The 14394-nt window shown below is 33.7% G+C and overlaps 2 protein-coding genes across 4 annotated transcripts; one reads left to right on the top strand and one right to left on the bottom strand.

The window, feature by feature from the left end:
• Positions 1-4923: 4923 nt before the first annotated feature.
• Positions 4924-9303, top strand: LOC133818199 (uncharacterized). Its single transcript, XM_062250938.1, has 16 exons — positions 4924-5729; positions 5842-5954; positions 6043-6148; positions 6240-6304; positions 6515-6553; positions 6851-6947; positions 7065-7161; positions 7271-7334; positions 7408-7484; positions 7620-7698; positions 7876-7955; positions 8199-8283; positions 8379-8447; positions 8524-8588; positions 8666-8714; positions 8823-9303. Exons 1-16 carry the CDS (start codon positions 5558-5560, stop codon positions 9195-9197), a joined length of 1632 nt encoding a protein of 543 aa, XP_062106922.1. The 5' UTR covers positions 4924-5557; the 3' UTR covers positions 9198-9303.
• Positions 9304-9653: 350 nt separating this feature from the next.
• Positions 9654-13468, bottom strand: LOC133818200 (mitogen-activated protein kinase kinase 3). Of its 3 annotated transcripts, none has more exons than XR_009885823.1 (10): positions 13182-13468; positions 12819-13079; positions 12406-12624; positions 12169-12306; positions 11880-12047; positions 11456-11569; positions 11125-11232; positions 10921-11012; positions 10093-10599; positions 9654-9964 (listed from the first exon to the last, which is right to left on the bottom strand). XR_009885823.1 is itself a non-coding variant. In XM_062250939.1 (9 exons), the coding sequence occupies exons 1-9, from the start codon at positions 13281-13283 to the stop codon at positions 10239-10241; spliced, it is 1563 nt and encodes a 520-aa protein (XP_062106923.1). In that variant the 5' UTR covers positions 13284-13468; the 3' UTR covers positions 9919-10238. The 3 variants fall into 3 exon arrangements, 1 of the variants encoding a protein (XP_062106923.1); XR_009885824.1 differs by having other exon boundaries at positions 10086-10599; XM_062250939.1 differs by having other exon boundaries at positions 9919-10599.
• Positions 13469-14394: the final 926 nt, after the last annotated feature.

Here is a 14394-nt window from a genome sequence, read left to right on the forward strand (position 1 = left end):
CCTGGTAAAGCACCTGGGACGGCATGGCCATACTTGTATGATCTGGTGTTGGCTTGATTTTATATTAAGTGTTTGATATGAGTTTATCATCTATTTGTGAGGGTTTTCTTGCTGGGCTTCGACTCATGGGTGCAGGTAAAGCCAAAGGGAGGGTCGATCAACCTTGAGTATGGCGAGCGGGACGAGCAGCGCGTACATGTCCGGTTTGTCTGGCTGCCACGACTAGGGGTGTTTTTGGGAGACGTTTGTACAAAACCTGAATTTTGTCGTTTAATCGACTCTAACTAAGTTTTGAGCTGTAAATATTTTAAAACAATGTTTTTGGGATCCCAAATGCTATATGTTTTATAATTTTCAATGAAAGGTTTATTTTCAAGTTTATAACTCTAAATGATGATTTAATTACACTTTTGTCTTAAAACCTTGGTTAGCGGGTTAGTTGCACTTTTAAACTCACTTAGTAACGGCTCTAAGGCAGTAGGGCGTTACAATGGCTGTGGGTGCTGAGCCCCGTGGTGACTTGCTTGTCAGTCACTCATTATGGTTAACGGAACCACCAGTGTTAAATCACTCATCTGATTAGGACTGACTTGATAGTCATCCAATCATGAGGGCAGGATTTCTTATCCTAGATTCCCCAGCATTATCTGAACTTAATTGCATGCTTGATTAGAGCTATATTTGCTAGGCATGTCAATTATGATTTGATGGCATGTTATTACTGTTCATGAGCATATTGAGTTTTCTTGCTGGGCTTCGACTCACGGGTGCTATGTAGTGCAAGTAAAGGCAGAAGAAAGCTGGACTATCCTTGAGTTGGAGAGCTTAGGTGACGATGTGTACATATGCGGCTGCTTGACCGCCACGGCCGAGGGTTGAAAGAGGAACTAGGGTTAAACCCTATTTTGCCTCTTAGATCGGCTGGTTGTAAATATTTTATTGTAATTAACCTTTAAATTATATTTTTGGGATCCCAATGTATACAGTAAACGTTTTGGTGAAACGTTATATCTTAACCAAAATTGTTAATCCTAAACCGCTAATCATACTTAGTTACACGATTATGACCAAATAACTCGATTAGCGAGTTTAGCACTGTTCAAATTGCACACCATAACGGTCCTTGGAGTTTAGGGCGTTACAGTAATTAACGCATACTCACAAACAATCAAAATATATAATAAACATACATCACCTAACTCATTTAGTTAATGCAGTCATAATCATTTCAAGATACAATATGGGTAATGCCCACTCTATGTACAATGTCAACTTTTCTTACCTCACGTCCTTCGTGAATAGTGAAATGACCTCGAGCGCGATCTTTGTCCCGAGCCTCGCTGAAACCCTAGTCACAACATAAGTATACACTTATCATGAATCAATTATATATCCCGAGTTCCAATCTAAACTATAGCCATTGGAACCACTAACTCTAGCCAATGGGGTGGTGGAAATGACCCCCGAGCCCCCAAGTGGGCCCCCAAAACAAACTTGAGGAACCCTGAACCTTTTCCCAAATATTTAGAAAACCAACAACTCGGGGCACCTGGCACAATCGCGCCCACATAAATATTTGGGTTACTGGGGCACTAGCACGGTCGCATCTACCCCTGGCGCGGTCGTGACCATGACTTGGAAACCCAAAATCGAACTCAAATCCCTCACTTTCTGGCACACTAGCACGGTCGCGCCACACCCTAATGCAGTCGCGCTAGGTCGCCAGAAACCCAAAATTACCCAAAATTCAAAGTGTTCTTCCCCAAATCGTAACCCACGATTTTCCCCTAAGAAACCACACTCAAAATTCGACCCAAACAGGTATTACCAGTCGTTTTTTACCACAAACCACCTCAAACAACATAGTAAACAACCATCAACAACAAAAACACCTAAAAAAACACACTAAAACATATCAAAATTACACTTGCCCATAGTTGAGCTTCAAACTCAACTTTCATTCCTCAAATCCAAAAATCACCTTACAGAACTCGAATCCCAGAATCAACCAATCATAAAAATCAAGTGTAAACCTATCTCTATACCCATTTGCCCCACCTAAATCACCCAAAACATGCCAAACTCGAAATTTAAATCAAAACTTCAAGTACCCTCAAGAACATGAAACTATCAAAAAATGAGAATTAACTTACTGAATTTCGAAATCCCAAGCTGATTTTGAAGTCCTCAACAACTTTTAATCCTCCAAGAAGTCTCAAATCTTCTTTAAACTCCTTAGCAAGGAATCAAAGCATGAACTTGTACTTGCACTTAGTGTCCTTGAGAAACCCTTCCAAATTGGCTAAGTGTAAATCCTAGGGGTGCTTTGAACGTGTAAGGACCAAGGAAATCAACAGTTAGTCATTTGCTTAACTCTTATGTTCAAAAGACCATTATACCCCTGCCCTAAAATTTCTCTTCAAAATATCACCAAGGGAAAAATAGTCATTTTGCTTCAATTCCCACAAAACCTCAATGTACACCTTAAATTCCTAATTAATACACTAATCTTCCAAACTTCAATATTTTCCCAAAATATTTCACTTTTAATAGTTCCTCAAAATATACCAATTTACCAAAATACCCTTGAGCTCAACCTGAAGCGGTATAAATCCCCGTTGTGACTTTTCTGCTACGTTGCTCAAACAGATCGAATCATGCCGAATATCACGTTGGTATCCACATAATCATGTGGTCTCAAACATATAATACAATAAAAATACAAATATACCATCAACGAGTCAAAATTTTAAAAAATGCCAATTTTAAACAAAAGCGGGTCTTTAAGCATATTTGATACACATAAACATGCATAAACAATCATATCATAATATAACTCATATAATCCACATAATCACATGCTTATTTAATTTAATTATCATATAATTACTCCACGTGCCCTCTTGACACGCTAATTAAGACACTAAGCCTCATAAGAATTTTTGGGACGTTACATATATATATATAGTTATTTAGATCATGTTCCATTTTAAAACAAAAAATGTGGCATTTAAATACATTAAAAAATATTTATATATTTTTGAACCCTGTATTTTGTACCATTATCTGTTTAGATCTTGTGTTTTGACAAATTACTTTTTGAACCCTATGTTTTGTAAGATGGTTCAAATAGACCCTAAAACCTAATTTTAGTCAAAGTTTTTTAAACTAAAATTACAAAAAATTCACCAAACTAGCAATTAAGAACAAAAAGATAATCATTTTGCCTAATAATTGTGTTGTCCTATTTAATATTTTATTTATTAAAATTGAGTTTAGGAGTCTATTTGAATAATTTTACAAAATTCAGGTCCAAAAATAAAATTTTAAACTATAGCATACAAATAGATAATGAGACAAAACAGGTAAAAAAAAATATAGATCCTTAAAAAGTATATAGTTATGGTAAAGAAATATCATAATATCATAAAACTTATTTTAAAAAAGACAATTTATTTATGGGATAATTGTGGCAAAAGTACCCAAAGTTTAAGTTTTGTACGCGACATAGACCCAATATTTATTTTTAGTGGCAATAGTACCCATAGTACTAAAAAGTGTTATTTCGTTTGGTTACGTTTGGTTTTCTCCGTTGGTGGCATGTGGGTGTACACGTGTACGCACCAGATAATTCAAAGTTTTATTTCTGTTTATCATAATTAAAAATACATTTAAATTAAAAAAAATAATTAAATTAACAAAATTAAAAATACATTAAAAAATAAATAAATAAAAATTTATAACTGATTTTAACTTTAAAAAAAAATTAAAACCCCTAAAACTATTCTACCTCTCTCTCCCTCTCCCTCACTGTCTTCTTCCTCCCCACGACCCCAAAGGAAGCCCTCCAGTAGATAATGTACCCAAACCACGGTTAAATAAGTTTTTAGAAAAATATCCATTACAAATCCAAAAATTTAGGGTCTGATTGGTTCGCGATTAGAAAACTGTATTTTTAAAAAGTGGGATTCTAAAATGAAAATCTGAATTTAGTGACTGAAAACATGTTTCTGAAAATGTGATTGGTTCAATGTCAGTAAACTGTTTTTGAGTTTTGAAAAACTGAATCTGTGATTGGGATTAAATTTGAAAATATAACAGAAACTGAATACGTGATTGGTTTAGCTGAAAGTAAAATTTAATAATAGTGCATTAATTAAATTCATAACAATATTGCATTATCATTAACTTTGATTTTTTTTATATTAAAGTTATATTTTTTTAGGGCATGATTGATTAGTGATTTAAAAATTGTATTTTGACAAAATATGATTTTGAAAAAAGAATCTAGATTTAGTATCTGAAAATATGTTTATGAAAATGTGATTGAATATATTGTCCGTTAACTATTTTTGAGTTTTATAAAATTGAATAATTTTTTAGTAGAAAATCTAAAAATTGAATATGTAATATATATTTTTTATTTTTGGTATAATAATAATTGAAGTGAAAATATTTTTTTATTTATTTGTTGTAATTTTTATTTGATCAATGATTTTTTTTAGCAAATATATTGTAAATTAGAATTAAATTATATTCTATTATATGATTTTATAATTAATTATTTTACTAAATTTATATATATAAAAATTTTAAAAAGTAGATTAACTTGTAAAAATGACAAAAGAAAAAAAAATCAAGACTATAAGAAAAATAAAAGAAAATTAACAAGAAAAAAAATATTTTTTAAAATAGTAAGATTATACTGAAAACAATAAATTTTCGTTTTCAAAATCCTTCATTAAAATTGAAGTAGTTTTTGGAATTAGTTTCCAAAAACATTTAACCAATCAAGTTTTATTTGTAGATCTCACATTTTTTAATTTTTGAAAACATAAAATCATTCTTGAATACTATACTAATTATGCCTTTAGATACTCATTACAAACCCATAAAATTTAGTCAATACCAAAATCTATTAATGTTTAATGCCTTGTACAAACGAACATCAACACAGCCATCAGTTCAATACCAAAAATAATACCCATTACAAACCCAGAAATTTGAACATTATAAACCCAGAAAGTTTAATACCATGTACAATCCATACTCGATACCAACTAACCTATAAATTTAAAGAAGAAAATACCATTAATGTCTAATCAATACCCAAAATTTTTAAGAGCAATACTCAGAATAACACCAATAAAACCACTCAAATACCCAAAATTTTGACTACGAAATTAGCTAAACAGTAAACAAAAACAAAGGAAAACAAAAAAGAAAAATTAACCAAAGAACGAATGAAAAGAAGAAAAAATGCCAGATTCTTACTGGGTTTCTCCAAATCCCTCTGCTGCCTTCGACGACCACTACAACTCAGTCTTCGCCATTATTATTGCTACTAAAAATAAATATTGGGTCTATGTCGCGTACAAAATCCAAACTTTGAGTAATTTTGCCACAATTATCCCTTTATTTATTAAACAAAACAAACAATAAAAAAAAAAAAAGCTCGTTTAAGGGAAGAGTACCCGGGAATACTCTACCATTTCCCTCCATTATATCACTTAAAATATCGAAATAGCGAGTTCCCGCCAACGCCGAAGAAAATAAAATGGAAAAAGAAAAGAAAAAGGGTTCAGAATCAGATCGACCACACTTCTCTCCTTCTCAACCTCTTTCTCTCTCTACTCAACTCACTGTGTTCCCAGACTCTTCAATGGAGTTCCCGAATCCTCATTCACTTTTCCAAGACGTTAGATTGAGGGAGCTCAGCGGATTCAGAGGTACATCTATCGATCTCGCTTCATCCATTCATATATACACAATACATTTTCGTATCTTTATACATTTTTTGTTGTATATAGCTGAATCTAATGGCTTCGAGTGTTATTTCAGTTCGAAAGCGACCGCATATTAGTGATGCCGCCTCATGTTTCAAAGAAATCGGTGCTGTAGCTGTAGAACACGGTGGCGATGTGACTCCACCCTTGGCTGTTTCCTTCTGCAAGGTATGCATTGTTGTGTGTATTAATTACTATGTGATTTTATTCCTTTCGAATTGAATTTAATCGTAACGTTGAGTCTTTTTTTTTGCAGAGTAGTATGAGTTCCCACATTCTTGCAGTGTCCGATGAGGATGGGTATGTGAGCTTGTTTGATACTCGTCGTCATTTATCTTCTTCTTCTCATCAAGAAAATGCAGGTTGGTTTCTGATTTAGGGTTTTGGTGACAATAAAATTTTCATATATTATTTTTTCTAAGCTTATTACTTATAAATTAATTTGAATCACAGAAAAATCGAGGATTTGCGAATGGGCTGCACACCAAAATGCTGTCTTTGACGTATGCTGGGTTAAGGTAATTCATAAATTTACATATCTTAAGCTTTCGGTTGCCTTGGATTCACTAAGCCAACAATCCCCACTCAGATTTATTATTAATTTTTTAATCATGATTCTTGTGCTTATATATGCAATTTCGGAAGGGATAACGTTAATTTATTTGTAAATGTAAATTGTTACTTGGAACGTTTATACTTATTAATTTTGTATCTAAAATTTCTTACAGGGAGGTACTCAAATTTTGACAGCTTCTGGTGATCAAACGGCAAGTGATCAAGTTTTAATTCACCTTTTTAGTTTTATTTCACCTTTTTAGTTTAATTTCATATCTTCGTAATTGAAATTTGAAGTTGGACATCAGTAGTTGATGCAAATAATATAATATGAAGAAAGTGTAAAGTATGCACCACTCTTCCTAAAATAAGGACTTCAGAGTAGGATTTTGATTGGAAAAAAAAGGCTAAAACTGGGAATACCAATATAATTCTCAAGAAAAATCTAGCTCGTGCTAGTGCTAATTCTTCTTTTAGTCAGCTCATGCCTTCCTTTTACCTTTTTACAGATGAAGGTCTGGGATGTTCAAGAAAAAAAATGTACTGCTGTGCTGTTGGGGCACACCGGAAGTGTGAAATCTATGTCTCCACATCCAACCAATTCTGGTGGGTTTACGTTGTAATCTATAAATCACATATTCACATTTTCCGATCATCCTTATTTTGTGCTATCTAGTTTAACATGAATTTACTAACACAGTAGTGTTTCTCATCACTTAACAGAGATTATTGCCTCTGGCTCAAGAGATGGCTCCTTCTCTCTTTGGGATATGAGATGTGATGCTAAATCTCTAAGCAGGCGTGAGGAAAGGTGTATCAGGTGATTTTTATCATACTTTAAACTAACTAGGCAAAACCTTCGGGCTGATAGTTTTTTTTCTTCCTCAAGTTAAGTACCAATAGTTTTAATTCAATTTAAATTACTTCAGCTCAACTGCGTCGGTCAATGGTGCTCATCTGTCCTCTCAAGCAAAGCGTGTCAGGCGTCGCAAGGTTTGTGGCTAACAATCTTCTCAATCAATTGTTTTATGCCTTTTGGTTTTTACTGAGACTTGTGCACTCTCAGACAGGTTCAATGAGCATCACGTCAGTTCTTTATCTCAAAGATGGGGTTTCTGTTGCCACAGCTGGAGCCGTGGACAGGTATGAAGGAAATGTTGGCAATTATACTTGTAATTTGATATTTTATTTCCAGATGCAAGTCACATCATTTCAACGGTTTGGACTTCTTGTTTAACCTTTTAACCTTTTATATGCGGTCATTTTGCTTCATTTCAGCATTGTGAAATTTTGGGATACCAGAAATTTGAAAAATGCAGTCACACAGACATGCCCTCCTCTCGATTCAATTGAGAAGGTTAGTAAACGTTACATTGATGCTACTTCTGGGCAAGTTGATTGTTCTATGCTCATTAACTCATGCTGCAATGAACCCAGTGTGTGTATTTATATATTTCGATACATTACTTTTTATATGTAGGTATGCTAGGTTATACATATTTAGAAGTTTGACTTGTTTTCATTTTCATTTCAGGTGAAGAGATTACATGGCATATCTAGCTTGTCCCAGGATTTGAATGGAGTGTATATTTCAGCCTCGTGTATGGATAATAGGTAATTACTGCTATAGATAGATGCTGTTGTCACCTTAAAATGATTTAAGCATTGTTTAAATACCATGATCTGAACATTGTATGCACAATTGCTCCACACTTTTTTTTGTCCGGTACATCCTAGAAACCATTGCAGTAATTTTAGCTTTAAGCCGAACATTGCCTTGGATAGTTACTCAGCAATGAACTAAACAAATGTTTGAAAAATATTTCATCTTTAACTTACTATTTTTTTTTCTGCCAGAATCTATCTTTATAATGTTCTTCAGCTTGAAAAGGGTCCTGAGAAATCTTTTTCTGGATGTAGAATTGAAACATTTTTTGTGAAGGTGAGAGTTGCTATCTAAGTCCTGTAACTCAGTTCGTCAATGAAAATATAATGCTTGTATACTTACCTAGCTTCATTTCATTAATGCAATTGCAGTCATCCATCAGCCCTGATGCTGCTAGCATACTCAGCGGTTCTAGTGATGGAAATGCTTATATGTGGAAGGTATCTTTCTTTTATATTCGGATAGTGGTCTTTAAGTTCAATGCTGATTTCATTATAACTTATTGAGCCAAACCAGGTGAACAAGCCGCAAGAAGATCCTATCAAATTGAGCCACGACAGCGAAGTTACTGCAGTTGATTGGTAATTTTCTTTTTAAATCAAAGTTTCTGAGCTATAAATAATGGCAAGTAATCATACTATTCTCCTGCATTTTATAGGTGTCCTAGTGAGGATGGAAAGATTGCAACTTCTTCTGATGATTTTACGGTATGAAAGAGCAATGCTGCTACACATGTACAAGAATGTTTTCAACATTTATGTTCTATGAATTTTAACTTTTCTTGCTGATCCATCATATTCAACTTCTTGCATTAGGTTCGCATTTGGGACTCCCAAAACATTTGCTGCCCAAGCACAAGTTCCGCATCTGCAATTCGAAGGAGAGTAATGGCAATCCCAGGAGCAGAAGGTAGAAAGCTACTAATGAATAACCAGATGCATCCCACTAAGGATTCTAAAAGACAATATCCAGATGATGTATCAGATGAAGATGACTCAATGAATCCAATTTCAATGCCTAAACTCAGTACACCTGAAGCCCAGAAGAGAAGGTTGTCATCAGATTCTGATTTAAATGAAGTGTTTGAGAAGACCCCTGACACTGCAACGAAGAGCCCATCTTCTGTTTTGAATCCTCCCTCTTCCCTAAAAAGAAAAACAATCCGTGATTACTTTCTAGCACCTATGTAAAAAGTCTGGCTCATTCTTTTGGTGTGTTACTGTTTCTTACATAGACAGCTGCCAGTACTGTTTCAGAAGCTAGCCGTTCCAATAATTTTTTGATTATTTATAGTGAGCTCTCTCTCTCTCTATTTATTTATATATGTGCAAATAAAATTATTCTTTTACAATTACTAATCTCCTTTTATATTTGGCAGGGTCGTAGTTAAAGTGTACAGCGGGGTACATGATAAAGATTGGGATTTTTGAATTGTGGTGAACTTGAGAATTTAGCTATGTTGAATTGTATATAGGAAATTGAAATGGTGCAAATTAGTATTCTTTTTCTTAGTTTTGTTATGGATCAGTCAACTTTTTCCTAATCGTATACTAGGTTTCGATTTCCATTTTAACATTTTGAAATGGGCTTGCAAAGATGGGGAGAAAGAGCCCTTAGGCAGTAGCTGCATCAGACAAAACCATGACTTTTTCAGAGAATGTAAGATATTCACATTTCAAGACAAAGTGTAATAGTTCAGCTTGTGTCACATATTGGATCACTGTAGTCAATTGGTTTTAAGTTTAACACATTTATAACTATGATTACAATCTTTTAGCAAAGAAGTTTAAAATAAATGTTACAATTCAACATTAGCAATGCCCCAGCAAAAATGGGCATGGCTTATCGACTGTACATGCGTGCAACTATAGCTGTACAGACCGAGTAAATTTTAACAAGTGGAAATGGACAAATATCACTGATGGATTGAACTCAGTGCCTTCCCGATTGGAATATCCTGAAGAGAAAAGACCAACATTAAAAAAAAAGGTGAATTAAGATAATGAAAGGAATTACTAGTACGGTAAGAGAGTAGGTGAAGCAAAAATAAAGTAGAGAAAAAGATCAAAGCTAAATACCCATTACCCAGTAATTGTGATTGTAAGGCTTTGAAGTGAAGAAAATTATGCAAATGCATCGAGCAGAGTTTGTTTAGTTAAAAGTATTTGCATTAAATTCCGAGAAAGAAGAGTGCAATAAACTTAGCATTCATCCCAATATACTTTAGCCCTTCACTGCATAATATATAGCTCCTGTTTTGATATGAAGTAGCGGCCAATAATACTGCTTGGTCCCATGATGAACTGCTCACGAAATGTGCCCATTCTCCTACTAGAAAGATCGATAGAGAGATCTTTAAAACTCGGCAAGCCTTCTGGTTGTAAGCCATCTCCACATATAAGGAATTGATTCCCAACAATGAAGGATCCTGATATCCTTATTGCAACTCCATCCTGACCATAAGCACGACATTGAAGTTTTTCCACAACATGTACAAGTCTTTCAGAAGGCCAGTCACCAGCTAATGTACTTCTTATGCTTGATAGAGTATCAAAGATTTCATTTCCACCAACTGATTGCTTTCCGGAGAAACTAAACAAGAGATGAGTTCAATAAACTACTAAATCTTGGAGTTTTTTCATTTAAATCACGTGGACATAAATCATAAAGCTTATGAACAGTTAAAATAATCTATTTTTCATTTGTGTTATCAGCAATTTACAATAAAATCTTTTACTTGTCATTAATTTTCCAAGAACATGTATTTTAGAGACAAGAACCTCCCCTTTGAATGAATTGGTTTTGACAGAGGCATGACTATGTTAATTAAATGGAACCTTCTCTTGGTAGAACTAGCAAGTACGATTCATTCATAAAAGATATAGAAAAAGTTATTATTGAACTGTTTAGTACCTGAAAACTGAATCGTCGTTAAATAAGGTCTTTGAATGCTGCCAGAGCTCATCAGGTCCATCAAAAAGTTGGTAATAATGTATTGTCAGCATCTGCTCAAACAAAGGACAATCTTAGATTAACATTTTCTGGGCATAGTAAACACAAGTAATCTATCCTTAGCAATAACAGAGTGGCTAAAAGTGCACTGCACGGTGTACTTACATCTGCCAAGTCCTTCATCTTTTGTGTTGGATCAAACATGCTTTTTACAAATTCTGCCAAGTCTACTTGGGTGTCTTTGTACTTCATAATGAATGGGTGTGAGAGTAGCTGCAATTATAAATACTAGTTAAACAATGAGGAGCCAATGTATTTGTGCCTATCATAGACGTGTTAGTTTTACTTGAAACTATTTAGTTTGGTTAAAACTTCATATTTTCCCTGTTTAATATATTATCATAGTTGTACCAGATTAAGTAAAACAGCAAAGTTCAACTTTTATAGTTCGAACAGAGAACTTATTATGTTCTTTGGCTCATATATATTTGGTCACCTGCTCTGCTGTTGGCCTAGCATCTGCATCCTTCTGTAAACAGGCTTCAATAAACGAACAGAACTCTGGAGAAAAATTATGTTTAGAAGGTGATGGGGACGGATCCTCCAATATCTGCCATAGGACACAGGCGTAATTATGAGTCTATGACATGTATGGACACAACTTTTAGACCTTTAATAGCTAAATGTATCCCTAAATCACACCCTTCTGTTTCTACAAATGATTTGTTTTTCATTAATGGAGTTAATACACAAGCAAATAAGAGAAGAAAAAAACTTTAAAAATCATTTTTATATCCACCATTGACTATAACATTATTTAAAATAATCAGATATCAGTGTCAATCGAGTTCAAGCCTCAAGGCATAAAAAAAGGGGAGTTATTGTTAACAGTAAGTTTGGAACAGATCTTAGGTTGTCACCTGCAACATAAGGTTAACAGGTCCTTCAGTAGCTGTATATGGGAATTCTCCAGTCCCACATTCAAAGAGAGCAAGACCAAGGCTCCAAATATCAGCTGGGTAAGAATAGTTGTCATTTCTAATTCGCTCAGGCGACATGTAAGTAACCGTCCCAACAAAAGTGGCACACTGCAATAAATAATATAAACACATCGTTTGATCAGTGATTAACAGAAAACCAACATTCCCAAATAAGCCTTTATCTGACAACAATTCACCAAAAGCTGTTTACACTGACAAAATCACTTACCATTGCCACCGAATTCTCCAAACCAGCACTAATTCCAAAATCAGTTATTTTTGGCTCCCCCTTAAGATTCACAAGCAAATTTGCAGGCTTTATATCTCTGTGAACTAGATGCCTAACCCCATGTAAGTAGCTCAATCCCTATAAAAAGAAAAAAAATAACATATAGTTCTTTTCAAAGACACAAATCCATATCAGTACATTAAAATTGAAACCTTGTAGCAAGATTCTTTTACATACATGTAAAAGTTTTTGAAACATAGAGGAAAGAACAGGTTCAGGAATTTTCTTTCTCAGCTTTAAGATATCAGCCAAAGACCCCCCATCCATATACTCCAAAGCTATGCTAATTTGGCCAGAGTCCGGCGTATAAAACGCACCATGGAATTCCACAAGACCTTCATAACAAGGTGCTTCACACAGTGTCCTGATTTCTGTCAAAAGCTGTTGCCTTTTCTCCTAATATAGTATGAAAATTAACAAAATCCCATCAATTTTCAATTTCAGCCAAAAACAGTAAAAAATAAAAAAAGAAAAAGAAAAAGAAAAAGAAAAAGAAAAACATTTTCGAAAATAAGAAATATTGGCCTTCTTTAAGGCTAAAATCACATTAATTTCAATTCCAACCAAAAAAAGAAAAGAACAGGATAAACCTTTTCAAAAATATTGATCTTCTTTAGGGCTAAAATCCGATGAGTCGGAATATGAATAGCCCTTTGAACAACACTACTGGCACCATTCCCTATCGCTCCAAATACCCTCATCTCATGAGAGGCACATCGATACGTCTTCTCACTCTCGGAGCTCACGTCCTCTACAGCCGCCGAAGCCGTGCACTTCTGCAATCCGAGCTCATTGATGTTGTACACACCATACGATTGGCTCAACAAGTTCACTGTTCCACCGTCCGACAGCTTCACCCAATTCATAAACAACAACAACGAATTTCACTACGCATCCAGAAGAAATATTTGATTATGAAAAAGAAATTCGAAAATTGAGAGTGAAAATTTTACCGTGTAAGAATTGGATGGGTCAAAGGTTGAGGATGAAGAAAAGCCCTTTTCGGAATCGAACAATGGTGTCAGCTTCTTCCTCAGTTCTTCCAATCCAGCCATTTTTGTGGCGATTCTGCACCAAGCTCAATCTGTTGGATTTAATTGATATTTCTGTAAAGTTGATACGTGAAAGTTTTAGAAATCAAAATTCAAAATAAAAATAATTTGATTTTTGCTATGTTTTACTACGTTTCTACTATTGTACGTTTTAGTTGAGCGACTCTAAACTAGTCAAACTTATTCTGTAACTGTTTTCAAAGTGAGTCACGGTGGTTAATCAGATACAGCCACGATAGAAGATGTAACTGTTATTAACTGATTTTTCTCAAAAATATAAACGACGTTTTCTGAGTTAAACGACAGTGGTTTTTTTCTTTTTAGGTAAGAGTCAAGACCAACACCAAGTCTTCAACCCACTACCATATTATTATTATTTGACAAAAACCCACCACTTTTTTTTTTTTTGTACACAAACTAGTGTAATTTTCACACTACTTTTTATTTTTTTCTCAAATTTCAACTACAACCTTAAATATAATTCAAACAAATTATATTTTTTTTTAAAATAATATATTTTCTTTATTGTCATATTATTTTATTAAATCATACCAATTATTATTAGTTAATTAAGAATAATACATTATAATAACAATTTATTTTAAAAATAGAACTCACTAAATTAAAAGGTTATATTTATTATGTGAATAAACATTATACAATTGTAAAAAAAGATAGATTTAATTAGGATAAATTTAATATTTTAATGAAAAAGTACCAGCCAAACAAAATTGTGTAAAATTTAAGCAAATATATATTTTTTGACAAAAAATTTAAGTAAATATATTAAATTATAGGAAAATTCTGTGGTAGGGTAGTATCTTTTCCTTCATCGGTACAACACACCTCTTATATGGGTATATGAGATGCTTTTATCCCAATTTTTTTGATGACAATGTTTATTGTAGTTATAACGAACCTTCAACAAGTTTTCGATTTTTTTTTGAATAATTTACAGTGGCAAAAATAGAGTTTAAATAGCTTGTTGCACACGTGTTTGTTTTTTTTATATGCGTGTTAAAACAATTGTTTGAACTTTGTTTTCGGTAATATAAATTATTCAAAATTTCTTGAAAATTTGCAGGAGGTTTGTTATAACTACAATGAACACCGT

The sequence above is a fragment of the Humulus lupulus genome, chromosome 2, assembly GCF_963169125.1.
Source record: "Humulus lupulus chromosome 2, drHumLupu1.1, whole genome shotgun sequence".
Taxonomy (NCBI): Eukaryota; Viridiplantae; Streptophyta; class Magnoliopsida; order Rosales; family Cannabaceae; genus Humulus; species Humulus lupulus.